Consider the following 25313-nt stretch of genomic DNA (forward strand, 5'->3'; position numbering starts at 1 on the left):
GGGGTGGAGTTAGGTTTGAAGGGCTCCCAGAAAGGCTAACTTGAATACTTTTCCAGGTTCCTGTGCATAACTGTATATGGGCCTGTTCCTAGTTGTCTGGTACTTAGTCCTGGGGCCTGAACTGGGAAAGCCCAGATAAGGGAAATTGGTGTGGGAAATGATTTAATCAGTTGCTCAGGAAGGGGAACTGACTCCTCTAGACAGAGCCTTAAAAATGGACCTAGACAATATTTTTTTTAATTAAGAACTGTATTAAAATTGACCCATTGATCTCTACGTCAGTTTTAATCTTGATTATTTGGGGTATTTGAGTACATAAGTTGCCCTAAACAGTTGCCTTTTATTGGGGATGAGTGTTAATGTAAGGTCATTTGTTTTTAGCAGCATCAGGGAGATTAAGTAAAATTAGTAAATGAGAATCTGTTGCCTCCAGAACCCAAAAGGGATTAAAAGTTGTTGGACTTGTATGTCCTTAGTGAGTATCTTAAACAAAACTCCTTGGATGAAAATGTTATTAATGTAATATCATACTTGTGTTTGTGGGGAAAGGTGGATGCAGTTAAAATCCTGCCTGCAAAGCCTGAGTGTGACAGCAGGGCTGCTGAGATCATCCAAGGGAAGTCCAGTAGAGGTGTATTGTGCCCCTTTAGAGATGACGGCAAACTCAAAGACTGCTGAAATACGCACTGAGTAAAACGTATCAGATGTCATTACTAATTTTAATAATGTTGTATTTGGGGCATGTGGGTTTTAATGGATGCAGCACTGGCACTAAGGTTGCAATAAGCTACCCTGAGGCACCATTTATTCTTTGCATGTTTTAGAACAGGTGCAATTGAGGTGTCAAATGGGGGCCCAGTGGGAATAATCACGTAATTATTGATTAGGTCTTATAGAATGTTTCAATCATTAAAGGACCTATTTTAACCTACATTGAGCCATATTAACTGTTTTAATTAAAGGCCACAACATCCTGTTTTGTCTAACTTAATTTGTGACATAATTTATTTACTTATTAATTAATTGATTAATTTAAACTGATTGCTTATTGCATCAGAGTGTGTATGCCCCTATTTTAGTCTCTTCAGGCTACTACAACAAAACACCATAGACTGGGTGACTTATAAACAATAGAAATTTATTTCTTGCAATTCTAGAGTTGGGAAGTCTAAGAACAAGACGCCAAACACATTTGGTGTCTGCTGAGAATCTGCTTGCTAGTTCGTAGACCAATTTTTCATTATGTCCTCATATGGTAGAAAGGATGAGCTAGCTCTCTGCGGTTTCTCTGGACGTTCCTCCCACTCATGAAGGCTATGTCCTTATAACCTAATCAGCTCCCAAAGTCTCCACCTCCAAATGCCATCACACTGGAAAAACAGGCTTCAATACAAAAATTGGGGTGAGGGAGACACAAATACACAGTCTACAGCAGACTGAAAACACAACTTAAGGTTGGACCTGGAAAGTGTGACCCATGTGGCCTATTGCTCCTATTGCACTAATTGTATCCAGGAAGTGGAGTCTAGCCATTTAGGACTGTTTGTTTTTTCTTAATCCTCCAACACCAAGAAGATTTGGGTAAGGAGACACATGGAAACCACCAGCAGACACAGCAGCAAGCTGCAAGTTAAAGCACAAGCTTACCAACAGGCAACACTTCCCAAGCTGTTCTCCTGGTGATTTGGAATAAATTAGTAAGGCAAGAGCAGACCCCCAAGAAGCTATGCAAGAGTAAGCAGTTGTGGCCATGCAATCTTGCCCACAGTGCCAATGTTTTATAAGATCAAAGATTTTTTTTTGATGATGGGACACAACACAATGACACTCAGGTAGATGAAAGGCAAACTATCTATAATTCCAAATGAAAGATGGCTGCCATGCTTGGCCACACAGAGGATGAACCAGGTTCTGTTCTGGTAATAGTGAGAACTGTAGGGAGAAGCTTTTGTATGGCAGATGGAGTGGAGTTCACTTGGTGTCCTGGGTTCCCATGCATTGGCTAATTGGAATGATTTCATGGGATCCAGAGAACAAGGACTCTCCCTAGTGGTCTAGGTTTGGGTCCTGGGGCTATCAGGGTAGGTGCATGTTGGATAGCACTCTGGAGTGGGATCCCTCATAAGGAAGTGGTTGGGATGGGGACTTAATCAAGTGCTCCAGAGGGGGAACTAACTGCCTCTAGCCAGGGCCTCAAAACTGAACAAAGATAGCATGGAAAAATCTGTCTCGAATAGCTCTCAGAAAGAACCCACCCTGCTGACACCATGATCTTGGAATTCTAGCCTTCAGAACTGTGACACAGTCATTTCTGTTGTTTCAGCCACTTAGATTCTGGTCCTTTATTGAGGCAGCCCTAGAAAACTAATACTCTTCCAAACTAATAGTGCCATTTTTCATTCCTACCATTGCAGGAATGTGTGCAGGCCAGTTGTACATATCCTCAGCACATCTCCCAAGACAGTTTGCCACATCTTACATCTCAACTGATTGGCCACGTTTTAAGTAGACACCATCTCTCCTGGATGACAAATAAGATATTGGATGTCATCATTTTAGAGCATTATTTGTTTTTATGGACCTTATGATGCTCAAAAATTTTCTGATAGCATTCTTCCCTTGTTTTAAAATTTTATCTTTTTAAAAATGTATCTTATGTTTTTAAAGTGTGTGTGTGTGTGTGTGTGTGTGTGTGTGAGTGGCTAAGGGAGAAAGAGAGAATATTAAGCAGGCTCCATGCTCAGCACGGAGCCCAGTGTGGGGCTTGATCCCATGACCCTGGGATCCTGACCTGAGCTGAAATAAACGGTTGGACACTCAACCAACTGAGCCACCAAGGTGCCTCAATAACATTATTTCTTAAAGGAACAAATATACTTAATCTTTTCACAGCACATGAGAATATTGCCAAAAAATTATTCTGAACTATTCTTCAATATACAACTTTAAATGGTAGAGATACAGTTTATAATACAGTCTCAAAAAATATATAAACTTTGAATTCTTTTAGAATGGTTTAGTCAAATTTCGCAGAACTTAAATGAACTGATGATGTATGACTTTGATGACAACGCACTGAGGAGGAGGAGGAGGTTAACTTGGGGTTATTTTTTGAATATGGGGTCAGATAAAGATCCAGCTTCAGGGGCGCCTGGGTGGCTCAGTCGGTTAAGCATCTGACTGCAGCTCAGGTCACGATCTCGTGGTCCGTGAGTTTGAGCCCCGCGCCGGGCTCTGGGCTGATGGCTCAGAGCCTGGAACCTGCTTCAGAATCTTTGTCTCCCTCTCTCTCTGCCCCTCCCCCGTTCATGCTGTGTCTCTCTCTGTCTCAAAAATAAATAAACGTTAAAAAAAATTTTTTTTTTAATTAAAAAAAAAAAAAAAAGATCCAGCTTCATTCTTTTGCAGGTGGTGATCCAGTTTCTTCACTTGTTGGAGAGATTATTCTTACCCCCATTTTGTCTTGGCACTTTTGTTGAAAATTAATGAGCCATAAAAGGATGGTTTTATCTGTGGACTCTGAATTATTTTCCATTGATCTGCATGCCTATGCTGTGGGCAAAACCAAATGGTTTAGATCATTAAAGCTTTGTAGGAAGGTTTTTTTTTTTTTTTTTTAATGTTTGTTTATTTTTGCCAGAGAGAGAGCTCCCGGTGAGTGGGGGAGGGGCAGAGAGGGAGACACAGAATCGGAAGTAGGCTCCAGGCTCTGAGCTGTCAGCAGAGACCCTGATGCCAGGCTCAAACTCATGAACACTGAGATCATGACCTGAGCTGAAGTTGGACTCTTAACCGTCTGAGCCACCCAGGTGCCCCTGCTTTGTAGGAAGTTTTAAAATTGTGAATGTCAGTTATTCTCATATTTCAATATTGGTTTTATTATTTGGGGTCTCTTGAAATTCCACATGAATTAGAGGATTTTCCATTTCTGCCAGGAAAGGCCATTGGGATTTTGATAGTGATTGCATTAAATATGTAAATCTCTTTGAGGAGTATTGCTGTTTTATCAATATTGTCTCTAATCCATGAATATAAGAAATCTTTCCATTTATTTATATCTTTTTTTACTTCCTTTCAGCAATGTTTTAGTTTTCAGTGTATACGTCTTGCAACTCCTTGGCTAAATTTATTCCTCAATATCTTATTCTTTTTGATGCTATTGTAAATGGAACTGTTTTCTTAATTTCCTTTCCAGGTTGTTCATTGCTAATGTATAGAAATACAACTAATTTCTGTATATTGCTTTTGATTTTGTATTCTGCAACTTAGCTGAATTTGTTTATCAGCCCTAATTGTATTGGGGGTGGGGCTTGGTAGTATGCTTAGGAATTTCCATATATAACATCATGTCTTAGGTGAACAGATAGTTCTGTGTCTTCCTCTGCAATTTGGATATGTTTTATTTCTTTTCTTTGCTTAATTGTCCTGGTAGAACTTCTGGTATGATGTTAAATAGAAGTAGCAAAAGTGGGCATTCTTGTCTTCTCCTGATCTTAGGGGAAAGTTTGCAGCTTTTCACCAGTGAATACGACGGTTATTGTTTTCTCTCTTCCCTTTTGGAACTTCTTTTGCTGCTCCTTAAGAGTCTTGGTACATTGTGTTTCCATTTTCACTTGCTTCAATATACTTTTTTATTTCCCTTTTGATTTATTCTTTTACATATTATTGGTTCTGGAGTGTGCATTTAATTTCCAGATATTTGTGAGTTTTCCAATTTTCCTCTTGTTATCAATTTCTAGTCTCATACCACCATGTTGGAAAAGATAGTTGATATGATCAAACGTCTTAAATTTGACAAGACTTGTTTTTGCCTTAACTTGTGATCTATCTTGGATAATACTCCGTGTACATTTGAAAAGAATGTGTATGCTGCTGCTGGATGTAATGTTCTGTATATGTCTGTAAGGTCCATTTAGGCCACAGTGTAGTTCAGGTTCAGTGTTTCCTTTTAATTTCCTAAGGGTATTACAATACCCTAAGTTGGGTATTGAGGTCTCTTATAATTATTGTATTGCTGTATTTCAGATATGTTAGTATTGGCTTAATATATTTAGGGGCATACATATTTATAATTGTTATATCCTCTTAAGAACTGACCCCTTTATCATGAAATAATGACCTTCTTTGTCTCTTATTAAGATTTTTATCTTAAAATCTATTTATCTGATATAAGCATAGTCACCCCTGCCCTCCTTTGGTTTCCATTTGTGTGGAATATCTTTTCCCATCTCATCACATTCAGCTTATGTGTATCCTGAAAGCTGAAGTGAGTCTCACAGGCAGCATGCAGTTGGATTTTGTTTTTTTAATCCATTCAGCCACTCTCTGTCTTTAGATTGAAGAACTTGATCCATTAACATTTAAAGTAATTATTGAAAAGTAAAGACTTAAAACTGTACTTTTATTGTTTTCTAGTTGTTTTGTGGATCCTTTGTACCTTTCTGCCTCTCTTGCAGTTTTTCTTTGTGATTTGATGAGTGTCCATATTGTTATTCTTTCATTACTTTCTCTTTATGTTTCATGTATCTACTAGAGGTTTTCCCTTTGTGGTTACATGTGGTTTATATAAAACATATTTATAGCAGTCTATTTTAAGCTGATGACGATTTAACTTTACTTACATAAAACCTCTACTCTTTTACTGCTTCCCAAACATTTTAAGTATTTGATGTCTCAAGTTACATCTCTTTATATTGTGTATCCATTACCATATTATCATAGCTATAGTAACTTTGAATCCTTTTGTCTGTTCATCTCTATACTAGAGTTACATGATTTACATACCAGCATTAACAGTGTTAGAATAGTCTGAATTTGACTATATGTTTATCATTGTCAGTATATTTCATGCTTTTATATATCTTCATGTTACTAACAACTGATTGCTGAAAAACTAGATCTAATGTAGGAAATACACTTAAAGAAGGATCTGATTTTAGTTCTATTTAGGACTTCTATTTCTGGAAATATTACTAATTATGTACTCTGAAAAAAATCTATAATTAAAAACATCAAAATGAGGGCTGAAATTTGAATAAGTTTTTAATGTTTAACTAAGCTCACAAGTAATAAAGGAGAACTTCTGGAATCAACATTGAAAGTCAGCAAATATGGAGTGGAAAGATTGAGATAACCCAAAAACTGTCAAGAGAGGTATTAGGAACCTAGAGGCTAGGGTTTTAAGAGCCATTTAGAGAGCAGAACACTGGGCCCATGAAAAGTAAGTAGAAACTGAGAGTACCCTCCACTAAATAAAGACAGGATAAAGTTTAAATAAGTTATTATTTGAAAAAAATGAGAAATTACTTGTCATACTCTTATGTCTTACAAGAACAATAGAAAGATTTCCACCATGAATGTGTTACTACACTGCCTTCACATGGGTCTAGGGATTGAATTTGTGTTATCTAACTTGTGTTATCTAAGAAACTATAATCTAGAAATTGCAATACACTATTCCCATCTTCATAGCAATCCCAAGACAGTAAATCCTCTTTGGAAGAAACCCCTCCCCCAAGATTCCAGATTCCACATGATACCCACAGATATAGGTTAGTTAAATGTGAGTTTGCAATCCAAAATTATAAAAACAAAAAGAACATCAAGACAAATAGCCATAGTAGAAGATGACAAAAGAAAGAAAGTAAAAAGACATACAAAAAGATGTATTATAACAGTCAGATAAATTTATAGAATATACGAAACATATTTACAGAATAATTATTTTCACATGTTTATACAAATTCAAAGTGATATCCAAACATAAAAAGAGACTTAAAGAAGCTGAATAGAACTTAAACAATGAAATTTAATTTTGATAAACGTTAAAATGCCATGAACAGACAAAATAGTAGATTAGACAGAAGTGAGGAAGAATTTGTGGTCTCTAAGAGACATATGAAAAAAAAATACATAAAATACTACACAGGAGACAAAAATATAGAAAATATGAAACATATGTTGAGTCATGGAAGATAGAAAAGACTTCATTAGATTTCCAGAAGAAAAGAACAGCTAAAAATGATGAGACTTAATGTTGAAAGAAATAATAACTAAGAGCTTTCCAGTATTGAATTTTAAAAAAAAGCAGAATCTTCAAATACAGAGCAGATCCTAAGCCAGAATAATAAAAAGTAATCTGTATTTAGATGCACAACAGTGAAACTACAACACACTCATGACAAAGAGATGTCTTAAGAACTGTTAGGAAAACAAGACAGATTACTTACCAGGGAATAACACTTGTACCAACAATAGAATTCTTCCCCCCTCCCTCCCTCCCTCCCTCTTTCTTTCTTTCTTTCTTTCTTTCTTTCTTTCTTTCTTTCTTTCTTTCTTTCTCTTTCCTAGAAATAAAGAGAGATGGAGAGAGGAAGAGATGGAGAGAGGGAGAGACAGAACCTCAAGCACAGCACAGAGCCCAACATGGGGCTCAATCCCACAATGCTGTGATCATGACCCTAGCCAAAATCAAAAGTCAGACACCCAACCGAATGAGCCACCCAAGCATCAAGAGTAGGATCCTTAACAACAATAATGAAGGTCAAAATAAATAGAATATCTTCAAAGTGCTGAGGGAAAATAACTGTTTAGATTTAGTTACCTTTAGTTACATTTAGTTATATGTATATATGTATATATTTGGAATAACCAAAGGACTGAAGAGAGAAAAGGAGACAGAAAATTTTTAAGGAAATAATAGTGAAACAAATGTTTCTAGTTTGTTAAAAAGTACAAACTTACAGATGCAAGAAGCTTAAAGAATCCCAGGCACAAAGAAGTATGAAGAAAACTACACCAAAGCACATTGTAATCAAATTGCTTAAAACCAGGGGCACAAAAAATTCCAAAAAGCAGCCAGAGAAAAAAGACAAACAGGAAGTATGTCAAAACAATCACAGATTTCTCGTAGGAAGCAATGCAAGTGAAGAGAAAATGGAGCAACAAAATGTAAAAAACCTGGGGCACCTGGGTGGTTCAGTGGCTAAGCATCCAACTCTTGATTTTGACTCAGGTCACAATCTCGTGGTTCCTGAGTTCAGCCCCACATCTGGCTCCCTGCTGACTGTGCAGAGTCTGCTTGGGATTCTCCCACCCACTCTCTCTGCCTCTCCTCCAAATTCGCACACACGCTCACACTCTCTCTCTCAAAATAAACAAATAAACTTAAAAAAAAAAGTAAAAAACCTGATATCTAGGATGCTATAAGCAGCAAATATAACTTAAAACAAGGAGGAAAAATAAGCTTTAGGGGGCATAGGAACTCTGAAATAATTTATCACCTGATGACCACACTACAAGAAATGTTCAAGAGGAGGAAGAGCCAAGATGGTGGAACAGCATGGAAGTTTTTTGTGTGTCTCACATCCATGAAATACAGCCAGACCAAGACTAAACCATCCTGCACACCTAGAAAACTGATTGGAGGATTAACACAACAATCTGCACGGCCTGAACCACAGAATTCAGCAGATACGCAGCACAGAACGGTGAACTTGGGGAGCAAGAAGCTGTGGGAAGGGAGGTGCTTTTGAGGGCAGGGAGAGGATGGAGATGGGGGGGAGAATACAGGAAAAGCACCCCTCCCCAAAAGCAGCTGGAGAGAAAGTGGAAAATTGGAAACAGCCACAGGGACTAAACTAAAAAAGGAGAAAAGAGAAAGGAGAGGGTTTAAATTCCATTAAGACTGTAAACAAGGGGAGCGCAAAGTCTGCAACTCTGCAGCTCGATACCTGGTGGTGCTCTGGTGGGAAGGGCAAATCCCCAGGAGCAGAGTGGGGTCTGGGAGGTTTTCAGACTACAGAGGGAAAAGCGGTTCCACTGCTGGAAGGACATTTGGTAGAGACTGTTGAAGCCACCTGGTCCCGGCAGACCCCAGAAAATGGCCACCTTCACTGGTGCTGGAACAAGGTCATTAAGGGTGAAGCCTGGTGCCAGATGTGTGTTGTGATTTTCCATAATCCCTAAAATGCTGCTGCTACACTATCTCACGATTTTTTTCTGGGGCGGACTGGCACCTGGCCTCAGTCTCCAGGCACCAGCAGCAGCAGGGTCAAGCAAGTGTTCCTGGGTACAGCTGACATTTGGCTATTGCTCCTTCAGCCATTGCTCGGTAAGACCCTCCCACAGAGGGGTGGAATAGGTCAAAGCCACAGTCCTTCAGAAGTAAGGGGCCGGGGAAAACAGCCACATCTCAGACAAAACTCGGGAGAGAGGTACTGCCTGGGGCCTGGTCACGGACAGTGACAAAGTGGGGAGTGGATGAAAGCTTAAGACAGAGGATGGGTGTACAATTGCTGATCGGGGAGAACAGAGTTCTGATACTGGAGACTGGGTAGCTGGGTAACGCCATGTTCACTGCTCCTGCGCATGTTCATATGCACCCACGAACGCCACAACACTCCACCCCAGTAGGCTAGCAGCGCCACCTGGTGTAGAACAGAGCTGTTACACTGAGCCCCGCCCAACTGGGGCAACCTCACTCTTCAAGAACACAAGTCTCAATGCCTATTTAGTTTATGGACTATAAAGTGCTTCATAGTCTGACTTCTAGAGGAAAAGGAAGTAACTTCAGTCCTATTTCAATCTGTTAGAGGGTCCATCTATTCAATTTTCTTTTTTTTCTTTTCTTTTTCACTTCTTTTCTTTTTCTTGAATACAGAAAGAGAAAAAATTAATTTTTATTTTCAATTTTTATTAAAAATATTTTTCTTTAATTTTTTTACTATATTTTTTACTTTTGTGTAAATTGTTTCAAATTATATTTTACTTCTATCATTTTATCCTAGTCTACTACAGTGTATTCACTTTTTCAAATTTTCAAATGATCTCCTTTTTCTTTTTCTTTTTTCTCTTTTTCGTTTCTTTTTTTCTTGAATGCAGAAAGAGAAAAACTTCATTTTTACCTTAAATTTCTATTAAAAATATTTTTCTTCAATTTTTTTACTATATTTTTGACTTTTATGTAAACTTTTCAAATTCTATTTTACTTCCATCATTTTATTTTAGTCTACTATGTATATTCACTTTACCAAATTTTCAAATGATTTCCTTTTTTTTTCTTTTTCTCTTCTTTCTCTTTTTTTTCTTTTCTTTTTCTTGAACAGAAAGGAAAAAAATCATTTTTATATTTAATTGTTATTAAAAATATTTTTCTTTAACTTTTTTCTACTATATTCTTTACTTTTGTGTAAATTTTTTTCAAATTCTATTTTACTCCCATTATCTCATTTTAGTATACTTCAGTGTATTCATTTTCTCAAAATCTCGAATGATTTCCTCCCCCCCCCCTTTTTTCTCTGATCTGTCAAACCAATTTCAACACCCAGACCAAAACACACCTAGGAACTAGCATCATTTATTCTATTTTTGAGTGTGTGTGTGTTTTTAATTTTTTAATTTTAATATTTTTCTTAATTTTAATTTTTTTAATTTCAATTTTTCTACCTCATTAATGCCCTTTCTCCCTTCAAAATGACAAAATGAAAGAATTCACCCAAAAGAAAGAGCACAAAGAAATGACAGCCAGGGATTTAACCAACACAGATACAAGCAAGATGTCTGAACCAGAATTTAGAATCATGATAATAAAAATACTAACTGGAGTAAAAAATAGATTAGAATCCCCTTCTACAGAGATAAAAGAAGTAAAAAATAGTCATAATGAAATTAAAAATGCTATAACTGAGCTGCAATCACGGATGGATGCCACAGCAGCAAGGATGGATAAGGCAGAACAGAGAATCAGCAATATAGAGGACAAACTTGTAGAGAATAATGAAGCAGAAAAAAAGAGGGAGATGGAGGCAAAAGAGCACAATTTAAGAATTGCAGAAATCAGTGACTCATTAAAAAGGAACAACATCAGAATCATAGGGGTCCCAGAAGAGGAAGAGAGAGAAATAGGGGCAGAAGGGTTACATGAGCAAATCATAGCAGAAAAGTTTCCTAACCTGGGGAAAGACACAGACATCAAAATCCAGGAAGCACAGAGGACTCCCATTAGATTCAACAAAAACTGACCATCAACAAGGCATATCATAGTCAAATTCACAAAATACTTAGGCAAGGAGAGAATCATGAAAGCAGCAAGGGAAAAAAAGTCCCTAACATACAAGGGAAGACAGATCAGGTTTGCAGCAGACCCATCCACAGAAACTGGCAGGCCAGAAAGGAGTAGCAGGATATATTCAGTGTGCTGAATCAGAAAAATATGCAGCCAAGAATTCTTTATCCAGCAAGGCTGTCATTCAAAATAGAAGGAGAGATAGAAAGTTTCCAGACAAACAAAAATTAAAGGAGTTTGTGACCACTAAACCAGCCCCTGCAAGAAATTTTAAATGGGGACTCTCTGAGAGGAGAAGAAATGAAAAAAAAAAAAATATATATATATATATATATACATGTATATATTGTATATATATATACACACACAAATACATATACATATGTATATATATATAAATATATATATATATACAAATACATATACATATACATATGTGTATATATACAAATGTATATGTATATATACAAATATATATATATACACAAATACATGCACATATACATATGTATATATATATGTATACAAATAAATACCAAAAGCAACAAAAGATTAGAAAGGACCAGAGAACGCCACCAGAAACTGCAACTCTACAAGCATCATAATGGCAATAAATTCATATCTTTCAGTATTCACTCTAAACATCAATGGAATCAATGCTCCAATCAAAAGACATAGGGTAACAGAATGGATAGAAAACAATATCCATCTATATGCTGTTTACCAGAGATCCACTTTAGACCTAAATACACCTTCACATTGAAAATAAGGGGATGGAAACCATCTATCATGCTAATGGTCAACAAAAGAAAGCTGGAGTAACCATACTTACATCAGATAATCTAGACTTTGAAATAAAGACTGTATCAAAAGATGCAGAAGGGCATTATATCATAATCAAGGGGTCTATCCACCAAGAATACATAACAATTGTAAACATTTATGCTCCAAATGTGAGAACAACCACGTATGTAAACCAATTAATCGCAAACATAAACTCACCGATAGTAATGCCATAATAGTAGGAGACTTCAACACCCCACTCACAGCAATGGACATATCATCTAATCAAAAAATCAACAAGGAAACAATGGCCTTGAATGACACACTGGACCAGATGGACTTACCAGATATATTCAGAACATTTCATCCTAAAGCAGCAGAATATACATTCTTCTCCAGTGCACATGATATGTTCTCCAGGATAGATCATATACTGGGACACAAATCAGCCCTAAGTAAGTACAAAAAGATTCAAGATCATACCGTGCATATTTTCAGACCACAATGCTATGAAACTCGAAATCAACCACGAGAAAAAATTTGGAAAGGTAACAAATAACTTGGAGACTGAAGAACATACTACTAAAGAATGAATGGGCTAACCAAGCAGTTAAAGGGGAAATTAAAAAGTATATGAAAGTCAATGAAAATGATAACACAACCCAAAACCTCTGGGACACAGCAAAGGCAGTCATTAGAGGAAAGTATATAGCAATCCAGGCCTTCCTAAAGAAGGAAGAAAGATCTCAGATACACACCTAACCTTATGCCTTAAGGAGCTGGAAAAAGAACAGCAAATAAAACCCAAAACCAGAAGAAGACAGGAAATAATAAAGATAAGAGCAGAAATTAATGCTATCAAAACCAAAAAAAAAAAAAAAAAAACAAGAAACAAAAAACAAAAAACAGTAGAACAGATCAATGAAACCAGAAGCTGGTTCTAGAAGCTGGTTCTTTGAAAGAATTAAGAAAATTGATAAACCACTAGCCAGTTTGATCAAAAAGAGAAAGGAAAGGACCCAAATAAATAAAATCAAGAATGAAAGAGGAGAGATCACATCCAACACAGCAGAAACAAAAACAATAATAAGAGATATTATGAGTAATTATATGCCAATAAAATGGGCAATTGGGAAGACATGGACAATATTCCTAGAAACATATATACTACCAAACTGAAACAGGAAGAAATAGAACATTTGAACAGACCCATAACCAGTAAGAAATCAAATTAGTAATCAAAAAATCTGCCAAAAAACAAGAGTCCAGGGCCAGATGGCTTTCCAGGGAATTCTACCAAAACATTTAAGGAGAGTTAACACCTATTCTCTTGAAGCTGTTCCAAAAAATAGAACTCGAGGAAAACTTCCAAACTCATTCTATGAAACCAGCATTACCTTGATTCCAAAACCAAATAGAGACTCCACTAAAAAGGAGAACTATAGACCAATTTCCCTGATGAACATGATGCAAAAATCCTCAACAAGATATTAGCCAATCGGCTCCAACAATACATTAAAAAAATTACTCACCCACGACCAAGTGGGATTTATACCTGGGATGAAGGGCTGTTCAATATCTGAAAACATTAATGTGACTCATCACATCAATAAAAGAAAGGACAAGAACCACACGATCTTCTCAATAGATGCAAAGAAAGCATTTGACAAAATACAGCATCCTTTCTTGACAAAAACCCTCAAGAAAGTAGGGATAGAAGGAGCATATCTCAAGCTCATAAAAGCTATATATGAACGACCCAATGCTAATATCATCCTCACTAGGGGAAAAACTGAGAGCTTTCCCCCTAAGGTCAGAAACAAGACAGGGATGTCCACTCTCACCACTGTTATTCAACATAGTATTGGAAGTCTTAGGCCTCTGCAATCACACAACACAAATAAATGGCATCCAAATTGGCCAGGAGGAGGTCAAACTTTCACTCCTCGCAGATGACATGATTCTCTATATGGAAAACCCAAAAGATTCCACCAAAAACTGCTAGAACTGATTCATGAATTCAGCAAACTTGCAGGATATAAAATCAACGCACAGAAATCGGTTGCATTCCTATACACCACAATGAAGTGACAGAAAGAGAAATCAAGGAATCGATCCCATTTACATTTGCACCAAAACCCATAAAATACCTAGGAATAAATCTAACGAAAGAGGTGAAAAATCTATACACTGAAAACTATAGAAATCTTATGAAAGAAATTGAAGAAGACACACACAAAAAAAAAATGGAAAAAGATTCCATGCTCCTGATAGAAGAACAAATATTGTTAAAGTGTCGTTACTACCCAAACAATCTACATATTCAATGCAATACCTATAAAAATAACACCAACATTCTTCACAGAGCTAGAACAAATAATCCTAAAATTTGTATGGAACCAGAAAAGAACACAAATAGTCAAAGCAATCTTGAAAAATGAAACCAAAGCTGGAGGCATCACACTCCTGGACTTCAAGACGTACTACAAAGATGTAATCTTCAAGATAGTATGGTATTGGCATAAGAACAGACACTCAGATCAATGGAACAGAATAGAGAACCCAGAAATGGACCCACAAACTTAGGGCCAACTAATCTTTGACAAAACAGGAAAGAATAGCCAATGGAATAAAGACACTCTCTTCATCAAATGCTGCTGGAAACTGGACAGCAACATGCAGAAGAATGAACCTGGACCACTTTCTTACACCATACCCAAAAATAAACTCAAAATGGATGAAAGACCTCAATGTAAGACAGGAAGCCATCAAAATCCTCAAGGAAAGCAGGCAAAAACCTCTTGATCTTGCCCACAAGCAACTTCTTACTCAATACGTCTCCGGAGGCAAGGGAAACAAAAGCAAAAATGAACTACTGCAACATCATCAAAAAAAAAGCTTCTGCACAGCGAAGGAAACAATCAGCAAAACTAAAAGGCAACCGACAGAATGGGAGAAGATATTTGCAAATGACATATCAGATAAAGGTTTAGTATCCAAAATCTATAAAGAAGTTATCAAGCTCAACACCCAAAAAAACAAATAATCCAGTGAAGAAATCCAGTGTCTTAATTCAAAAGACATGAATAGACGCTTCTCCACAGAAGACATCCAGATGGCCAACCAACACATGAAAAATGCTCAACATTACTCATCATCAGGGAAATACAAATCAAAACCACAATGAGATACCACCTTATACCTGTCAGAATGGCTAACATTAAGAACTCAGGCAACAACAGATGTTGGCGAGGATGTGGAGAAAGGATCTCTCTTGCATTGTTGGTGAGAATGCAAACTGGTGCAGCCACTCTGGGAAAACAGTATGAAGGGTCCTCAAAAAACTAAAAATAGAACTACCCTATGACCCAGCAATTGCACTACTAGGCATTTATCCAAGGGACACAGGTGTGCTGTTTCAAAGGGACACATGCACCCCCTATGTTTATAGCAGCACTATCAACAGTAGCCAAAGTATGGAAAGAGCCCAAATGTCCCTCAATGGATGAATAGATAAAGAAGATGTGGTGTATATATATATATATATATATATATATATATATATATATATATAATGGAGTATTACTCGGCAATCAAAAAGAATGAAATCTTGCCATTTGCAACTACGTGGATAGAACTGGAGGAAATTATGCTAAGTGAAATTAGTCAGAGAAAGACAAAAATCACATGACATCACTCATATGAGGACTTTAAGAGACGAAACAGATGAACATAAGGGAAGGGAAACAAAAATAATATAAAAACAGGGAGGGGGACAAAACAGAAGAGACTCATAAATATGGAGAACAAACTGAAGGTTACTGGAGGGATTGTGGGAGGGGGGAATGGGCTAAATGGATAAGGGGCACTAAGGAATCTACTCCTGAAATCATTGTTGCGCTATACACTAACTAATTTGGATGTAAATTTTAAAAAATTAAAAATTAAATTAAAAAAAATTTAAAAAGTTACCACATATAGAACAAAAGACTTACTTCCAAAGGATTCCCTACAGTCAACTTCAACAATACTATCAGTAAAGTACAATGACCTCCCTCTGAAACCAATATTTCAAAAAATATCCCCAATTATCCACAAATTCTTCTAAGATAATTAAAATACATGGATTACTTCTGATAATAATCAGCTCAGGCTACTATAACAAAATACCATATACTGGATGGCTTAGGCAACAGTTATTTATTTCTCACAATTGTAGAGGCTGGATGGTTCTACATCAAGATGCTGGCCAGTTTGGTTCCTGGTAAGATCTCTCCTCCTGGCTTGTGGACAGCTACCTTTTTACTGTGTCCTTAGTGGTAGAGAGAGTGCTCATCTCTCTCCTCCTTTTTTTATAAGGACACTTTTCCCATCATGGAACCCTCAGAATCTCATCTAAATTTAATTACAACCCCAAACCCTAACTTCCTATACATTACATTGGGGGGGTTGAATTGAATTTCAAAAGGACACAAACATCAGCCCATATCCCTATGCCAACTCATTCAATACCACCAGCATGACCCTGGTACCAGATAAAACAAGGGAAAATATTACTAGAAAACTACAAATTAGTATCTCTTATGAACATAGATGCAAAAATACTAGAGAAAATTGTAGTACATAGAATCTAACAATATATAAATCAAGGATGATACATATATCCAAGTGGGGTTTATCCAAAAATGCCAGCTGAATTTAATGTTCAAAAAAATCAATATTACCATATTAAAAGCTAAAAAAAAAATTATCATCTCAATTGGCACACATACAAAAAAGCTTTTTTACAAAATCAAACATCTATTCCTATTTAAAACTCTGAGAAACTAGGAATAGAAGAAACACTCTTCTACCCAGTAAAGGGCATCTACAAAACAAAATCCAGCAGCTAACATTGTATTTCATGGTGAAAGTCTGCATGACTTCCCCTAAGACCATGAATAAGAAAAGGATGTCCATTTTCGCTACTCCTAACCAACCTTCCACTAAAGGGTTTAGCCAGTGCAATAGGTAAGCACGATCTTGGGTGATAATAAGAAATATATAATTGGTTGCTTGCACAGAGCTCCTAAAACCCTTGCAACTTCCTGAATGATGGAGGTGAGAGGAGTGCCTTTCATTATTCATAACAAGTCCCTTTCAAACATACCTGAGTTTATGCTACTGAAGTGACTTTGACATGCCTCTGAATAGCTTCAGGATGGTGGCTGCTTGCCAGGGGAAGCAACCACATGATTACCGGGTTGGCAACATCAGGCCTATCTCATGACCTCCAGAACCAATAATTTAATCACCATGCCTACACAATAGAACCTGTATAAAAATCCTAAACAAAGGGGTTCAGAAGGCTTCTGCTTTGGTGAAAGCACCCCAGACATCGTGGGGACAACAGAGCCCCTATGCTTGGGAACTTTTCAGATCCAGACTGTATACATCTTCATCTGGCCTTTCCTTTGTATCCTTTTTAATATTCTTTATAATAAACCAGTAATAATTATAAAGTGTTGCCTTGAGTTCTGTGAGCCGTTATAGCAAATTATCAAACTTGGAGGAAGGGGCCTCATGGGAACCCTCAATTTGTAGCCACGTTGGAGAGAAGTGTGAGTAACCTGGAGACCCACCACTTGCAATCGGTATCTGAAGTAGGGGAATGTCTTTTGGTACCGAGCCTGTATCTATGGGGTCTGGGCTAATTCTAGACAATTAGTGTCAAAATTGAATGGAATTGTAGATCACCCATTTGGTGTCCACAGAGAACTGGAGAATTATACTTGGTATAGAAAATCCACATATTTTGTATCAGAAATGTCATGAGTAAAGAAAGTTATTATTCAGTTAGTGAAAACAAATAAAACTCATCCAGATGAGAAAGGAAGAAATGAAACTGTCTACATTTGCATAAGTCGTGATCATGATCATCTCTGTAGTAAATCTGATAGAACCTTCAAAAACTATTGGAACCACTAAGTATATTTATCTAGGTTGTAGAATATATAAGGCCAATATACAAAACTCAATTGTATTTTTATATAATATCGAGGAACAATCAGAAATTGACATTTAAAAACTAGTACCCTTTACAGTAGCATCCAAGGGTATGAAATACAGTACTTAGTGATAAGCCTGACCAAGATGTATAAAAGCTCTGAAGTATAAAACATTGCAGAGACGGGGCGCCTGGGTGGCGCAGTCGGTTAAGCGTCCGACTTCAGCCAGGTCACGATCTCGCGGTCCGTGAGTTCGAGCCCCGCGTCAGGCTCTGGGCTGATGGCTCGGAGCCTGGAGCCTGTTTCCGATTCTGTGTCTCCCTCTCTCTCTGCTCCTCCCCCGTTCATGCTCTGTCTCTCTCTGTCCCAAAAATAAAAAACGTTGAAAAAAAAATTAAAAAAAAAAAAAAAAAAAAAAAAAAAAACATTGCAGAGAGAAATGAAAGAAGGTCTAAAGAAATGGGAGTTCTACAATGTTTGCAGATTGGAAGACTCATTATTGCGAACACATCAATTCTCCTCAAAATGACGTTTACTTCAACATAATCCAGTGAAAATCCAAAAAGTCTTTTTTTGCAGAAATTTACAAACAAAAGTACCTAGTATAGCCAAAAAAGTTTTGCAAAAGAACAAAGTCAGAGAGCTAACACTACCTGATTTTAAGACCTACAAAGCTAGAAGACAGTGTGATGTTGGCACAACAATAAACACACTATTCAACAAAACAGAATAAAGAGTCCATAAATAGAGACATATTTATGGGCACAAATGATTTTGACAAAGATAAAAGGTAATTTGGTGGTGCTGGAATATGCACATGAATATCACTATGCAAAAAAACAAAAGAAAACAAAACAAAAACTCCAGTCTGTATCTCACACCATATATAAAAATTCCATTAAAATGGATTATAGACCTAAATGTATAATGTAAGACTGCAAAACTTCTAGAATATAATACTTTAACCTATGAATTAGAAAAAAAATTCTTAAATGCAATACCAAAACTGTATTCCATAAAGGAAAAACTCAATAAATTATTCAGCAAAAAGTCTTCTCTTAAAAACAAAACAAATAAACAACAACAAAAACATCTCTTCAAAAGACAGTGAACACTGCAAAGAGAATGAAAGGACTTTTACTCAGAAAATACAAAGAAATATCAATAAACAAACTACTCCGTTTTTTTAAATGAGAAAAACATTTCAGCACTTACAAAATAAAATATATGAGTGATACATAGATATATGGTAAGACAGTCATCATTAGTGTTTAGGGATATATACATTAAAACCACAGATTAAAATAACATTGCATGTCAACTATACTTTGATAATAAATCTTTTCTTTCTTTCTTTTTTTAATTTTTAAGTTTTTTTAATGTTTATTTATTTTTGTGAGAAAGAGAGACAGAACAAGAGCAGGGAAGGGGCGGAGAGAGAAGGAGACACAGAATCTGAAGCAGACTCCAGGCTCTGAGCTGTCAGCATAGAGCTCGACGTGGGGCTTGAGCCCATGAACTGCTAGAGCATGACCTGAGCCGAAGTCAGATGCTTAACTGATTGAGTTGCCCAGGCGCCCCATCTTTTTTTTTTTTTTTTGAGAGAGAGCATGAATAGGGGAGGGGGCAGAGGGAGAGACAATCTTAAGCAGGCTTCACACTCAGCATGAGCCCAACAAGGGTTCGATCTCACAACAGTGAGATCGTGACATGAGCCGAAATTAAGATTCAGACACTTAACCAACTGAGCCATGCAGACACCCCATTAATAAAACATTTTTAAAGTCATGAGAGAGAAATACACATCTACTGTCATGTCTAAAGTTAAAATGACTGACCATACCATGTATTGATAAAATATGCAAGAACTAGAAATCTTGGACATTGGTGCATGGATTGTAAAATCGTATGATCATTTTGAAAACAGTTTGGTTATTTATTTATTTATTTATTTATTTATTTGGTTAGTTTATTTACTTTGAGAGAGAGAAAGAAAGCATGAGCAGGGAAAGGGCAGAGGGGGAGGAAGACCAAGAGGGCTCTGCACTGTCAGCACAGAGCCTAATGAGGGGCTCATACTCACAAACCATGAGATCATGACCTATGCTGAAACTAAGAGTCGGATGCTTAGCCAACTGAGCCATCCAGATGCCCCAATTTGGTAATTTCCTTAAAAGTTAAACATCTGCATACTGTATGATAAAACTAAACCCTTCACAGCTTTTTACCCAGGAAAATAGAAGTACAGGTCCACAAAAATACTTGCACAAGAATGTTTGCAGCTTTATTTGTAATAGCCTAAAACTGGAAAAAACTCAAATGCCCATCAACAGGTAAATGGATAAACTGTGGTATGTCCAGACAATGAAATAGTAATAAACATAATTTTTAGTAAGAAAAAAGAATTATTAATGTGTGAACTTCTCTCAAATAATTATGATAAGTGAAAGAAGCCAGGACTGTTCCCCCAAAAAGGAGTACACATTGTATGATCACATTTATATAAAATTCTAGAAAATTCAAACTAATATATAGTTATAGAAAGCAGGTCTGTGGTTGTTTGGGGAGGAAAGAAGGCAATAGTATGGGTAGGATTACAAAGAATAAGAAAACTCAGGGGTGATGGATAAGTTATCTTGATTGTGCTGATGGCTCACAAATGTAAAACTATGTCAAAATTTAACAAACTGTACCCTTGAAAGATGTGCAGAATTTAACAAATTGTTACATCAATTATACCACAATAAAGCTGTTTTTAGATGTTCTGAAATAAAGCAAAAACACTAATACATATACTACAATGGATATCTTTTAAACTACCAAGGGAAAAGAATGAAAGGAGGAAAAATATTAGCCAATCCAGCAAGTCAGACTAAGAGAAAAAAATAAAACAAGGCAGGGGGAAAACATACTAAATAAGACATATAAGATTGTAGAAATATGACCAAATTTGTAAGTAACTACAACAAATGTGTATGGTTTAAATTCTTGTCTTAAAAGTTAAAATTTTCAAAGAGTTAATAAAAAGCAGCCATATCTACTTTATTAAAAAGCTGTAGCTCTTTGTAACAGGTATACCTAAAATAAAATGTCACAGAGAAGTTGAAGATACAGAGTCGATGACATACCAGGCAAATACTAACCAGTGAAAGCTGGAAAAGATGGACTGGGCAGCCAGGGAGGTAAGTGGTTCACATTTCCCATCAATAGAGAACTCACCATTCAAACACAAGGAATGCAATGAGCTGATGGTCTCCAGCAGTTAATGGCTTCAGGATCCATTTCAGCTTTTTTTTTAATGTTTTAATTTATTTTTGAGAAAGAGAGAGACAGTATGAGTGGGGGAGGGTCAGATAGAGAGGGAGACATAGAATCCAAAGCAGGCTCCAGCCTCTGAGCCATCAGCACAGAGCCTGATGCAGGTCTGGAACTCCTGAACCACGAGATGATGACCTGATCTGAAGTCCGATGCTCATCTGGACTGAGCCACCCAGGCGCTCCTCCATTTCAGCTTTTGAGTTGAGGCCATATTCTTTCCAGACAATGACTATGCATGAAGGCACATTAGGGTTTGGCCATTCCTGCTCTTTTAAGATACTTCATACAAGTCATCTTTGCTCCAGGGCTTCTCATGGGTTTGGCGAATAATTTGCCAGTTCTGTATGTGATCTGAGGCCCTTGTATCCTGCTCCCTCTCCTTTTCCTTTCACAGGTTTGATTCAGATCAGCAGCAGGGGCTGAAGGCTTTGCCTCTCCTCTCCTACTTCCTGCCCCTTTCATCTTTTACAGGTAGAAGCCCTCTCTCCCAATTAACCTTTACTGCTCCTACCTCCATCTCAGCCTCTGCTTCCCGGAGACCCTGTTTTAGTTTCCATGTTTTTCTGATTCAGCGGATCTAAACTGCATTTGGGTGATCTATATAATTTTGTATTTCCTCACATGATTCTGATGTTCAACCGCATTTAGCACCCCTGTAATGGAAGACTTTAATACAATCATTTCCTGTACAATGTAATTTAGCATTATACACTATCTTGAAGTCTTTATTTTTTTTTTTAATTTTTTTTTCAACGTTTTTTATTTATTTTTGGGACAGAGAGAGACAGAGCATGAACGGGGGAGGGGCAGAGAGAGAGGGAGACACAGAATCGGAAACAGGCTCCAGGCTCCGAGCCATCAGCCCAGAGCCTGACGCGGGGCTCGAACTCACGGACCGCGAGATCGTGACCTGGCTGAAGTCGGACGCTTAACCGACTGCGCCACCCAGGCGCCCCTATCTTGAAGTCTTTAAAGTGTCATTTACATGACTGTTTTGACATTAGCAAGTTAAGATGTAAATACAATTTTGCTTTGCTTTGTTTTTTAGTAATATTAAAAGAGATATTTTTGAACCCATTTAACTGTGAGTCTCCTCCCAACCAGGGATGGATGAAAAATTAAGAAAAGGTCAAGGACAGGGTCATGGTGTCTGTTGTGTGCACTACTTGGTAATACTTATATGGGGAAACGTAATGGACTGGTTTTGTTTTTGTTTTTGGCATAGTCAAATGGTGTCAAAATGGTTTGGTCAAAATCATGTGACAAATGTCATTACATTAGTTTTACCTCCAAAATAAAGTAAAAATCTTTTTAAGTATAAAGCCTAGTGTAGCCAAAATGTCTGGAGGGAGAAAAACAATGACAAAAGAGCTGTTATAAGTATTTCAAATAGCATAACTGAAGAGTGGATGAATTTTGTTTCAGTTTTTACCATGATGAAAATTTTTAATGTTTTTCCTACTATGGAGAAGCAGACTGATTTTTTCATAAATTTTCATAAGTAAAAAATGATTTTCATAATATTAAAAACAATAAATATATACATTCTTAATACTATGTTCCACAGAAAAATTGAGGGGAAGGGTCATGTCATTCATTAGGTATTCTCTTAGCATATGAACCAATTTTATGGATACCCAAGTTCTTCAAAATGTAAATTTAGCTGCTTATATAATCAATGAACATCCGTTATTTGCTAAATACTTCACAATAAAATGTACTTCATTAAACTAGTCAATTTAGATTTACTGCATCTGCAAAACTATTAGGCATTAGCTATCAAAATCTCTATTGACGTCAAATGAGTTCAGAAAGCCAATTCATCATGTGTTCGCTCTCATTCATGCTCTTTCTCATAAACATGACAGAAAAACATAAATCCAGTTTTGTTAAATAGTGTAATTTTTATTATAATCTTACACACATTAGTTAACTGGTCGATTGAAAACAAGAAGTGGTAATCTTGCATACTTGGAAATGACAGTATATGGAAAGACACATTCAAACACGGTTGAGGGGAAAGTAAATTGATACAATTTGACATATCAGTCAATAAAAAATGCACAAACCCTTTTTTTTGTTTTGTTTTGTTTTGTTTTGATTTGTATTTAATTTATTTTTTAATTTACATCCAAGTTAGCATATAGTGCAACAATGATTTCAGGAATAGATTCCTTAATGCCCCTTACCCAATTAGCCCATCCCCCCTCCCACAACCCTTCCAATAACCCTCTGTTTGTTCTCCATATTTACGAGTCTCTTATGTTTTCGTCCCCCTCCCTGTTTTTATATTATTTTGCCTTCTTTCCCTTATGTTCATCTGTTTTGTATCTTAAAGTCCTCATATGAGTGAAGTCACATGATATTTGTCTTTCTCTGACTAACTTCACTTAGCATAATACCCTCCCGTTCCATCCATGTAGTTGCAAATGTCAAGATTTCATTCTTTTTGATTGCCGAGTAATACTCCATTGTATATATACATACACCACGTCTTCTTTATCCATTCATCCATCGATGGACATTTGGGCTCTTTCCATACCTTGGCTAGATGGCCAACGGACACATGAAAAAATGCTTAACATCACTCATCATCAGGGAAATGCAAATCAAAACCACAATGAGATACCACCTCACACCTGTCAGAATGGCTAACGTTAACAACTCAGGCAACAACAGATGTTGGCGAGGGTGCGGAGAAAGAGGATCTCTTTTGTACTGCTGGTGGGAATGCAGGCTGGTGCAGCCACTCTGGAAAACAGTAGGGAGGTTCCTCAAAAAATTGAAAACAAAACTACCCTACGACCCAGCAATTGCACTACTAGGTATTTATCCATGGGATACAGGTATGCTATTTCGAAGGGGCACATGCACCCCAATGTTTATAGCACAAACCCTTTTGACCTGGTAATTCCACTGAGAGAAATTACTCTATAAATATACTGAAACAAATATAAAGAGATATATCCATAAGAAACATTCTATGTGGTATTGGTTATAACAGCAAAACATACAAACAAAGCTTAAAGCAATCTAAATGTCTATCACTAGGGCTGTGGCTATTTAAATTATGACATAACCATACAATGGAATGTTTTATAGCTATTAAAAAGAATGAGGTAGCTCTGCTTGTATTCATGGAAAAGATCTCCAAGACCTATTATATTATAGCTTTCTATCAGTACAGAAGAGCATCACGGTATGTTCCCATATGTATCTTGACAAGGATATGGTATATATGTAAAGTCTTATAAATGTACACACATACATACCTTCAGCATATGTATGTACACAAAATTTTCTGGAGGACACATAAAAGCTGTTGATGGTTGTTCCTTCTGCAGAGTTCTTTCTTGAGGAAACTCAGTTTTCATGATCTACTGTACTAAGCAATTAGAATATTTTATCATGAGCATTTGCTTTCTTTGTAATGATATCAGTTCTTCAAAGGACTAGTTAATAGCAGCTCACATTCTAAAATATCAATTGTATAAGTAAGGATATGGAAGCACACACTTTAAAAGTCTCTATCTTCTCAGAATCTTTGAAAAGCTAATCTCAGAATAGGTTTTGCATTGTAGAACACCAAGAAACTAAACATGGTAGCTGTACTGTATCTTTCTTCATTTGACCTAGTGCTAGATTCCAGTAATGTATGAAGTATGGAGACACAGCCCATCAGCTTCATTTTGTAACACGTCAGACCTCTTCACCTGGCTCACAGTATCATAAAGTGGATTGTTCTTCTCTGTGTAGCTGGCATAGGGCTGCATTTCATCCTAAGAAAGAACTCAAAGTCAAAATCAATTCAAAAAAGCCAGAATCATTTCCTAACTGCTGCCCACAGCTTTAGTTTCTACCAATAGTGCTTGTATTTGTATCTCTGGGCTTACATGGACATAAGAGAAAGACTTTTTTCTATTATTTTATCAAAAACTGTGCTGGTTATGTAGGTCTCAGTGTCAGATGAAAAAGATTGCGTGAAAGTAGGAATGGAGAGAAATTGAAGTAATACAAGAGATATTTCAAAGGCGAAGGTCAAAGACTTGGTAAGCTACTAGTTGTGAAATTTGGAGCAGGATAGGATTTAAGACCAGGTAAGAGGAAAATGATGATGGTATCGAGAAAGGGAAGTCAAGGATTAGAGATGGTTTCGTGGG

General features: G+C 36.8%; 1 protein-coding gene across 5 annotated transcripts in view; it reads right to left on the bottom strand.

The window, feature by feature from the left end:
• Positions 1-25313, bottom strand: part of LOC109266391 (cell surface glycoprotein CD200 receptor 1-like) — a 147343-nt gene that overhangs the window by 94189 nt on the left and 27841 nt on the right. For 2 of the 5 annotated variants that reach the window (XM_053903341.1, XM_019448366.2), the window contains one exon: positions 23038-24932. The exons of 2 other annotated variants lie outside the window; for them this stretch is intronic. In XM_053903341.1, the coding sequence (XP_053759316.1) occupies positions 24792-24932 (141 nt within the window). In that variant the 3' untranslated portion in view covers positions 23038-24791. Of the gene's footprint in view, positions 1-23037; positions 24933-25313 lie in introns of those variants that run through there. One more of the 5 variants, XR_002079698.2, reaches the window with a different exon arrangement.

Source organism: Panthera pardus, unplaced genomic scaffold (assembly GCF_024362965.1).
Source record: "Panthera pardus isolate Hobbes unplaced genomic scaffold, ASM2436296v1 HiC_scaffold_16, whole genome shotgun sequence".
Classification (NCBI taxonomy): Eukaryota; Metazoa; Chordata; class Mammalia; order Carnivora; family Felidae; genus Panthera; species Panthera pardus.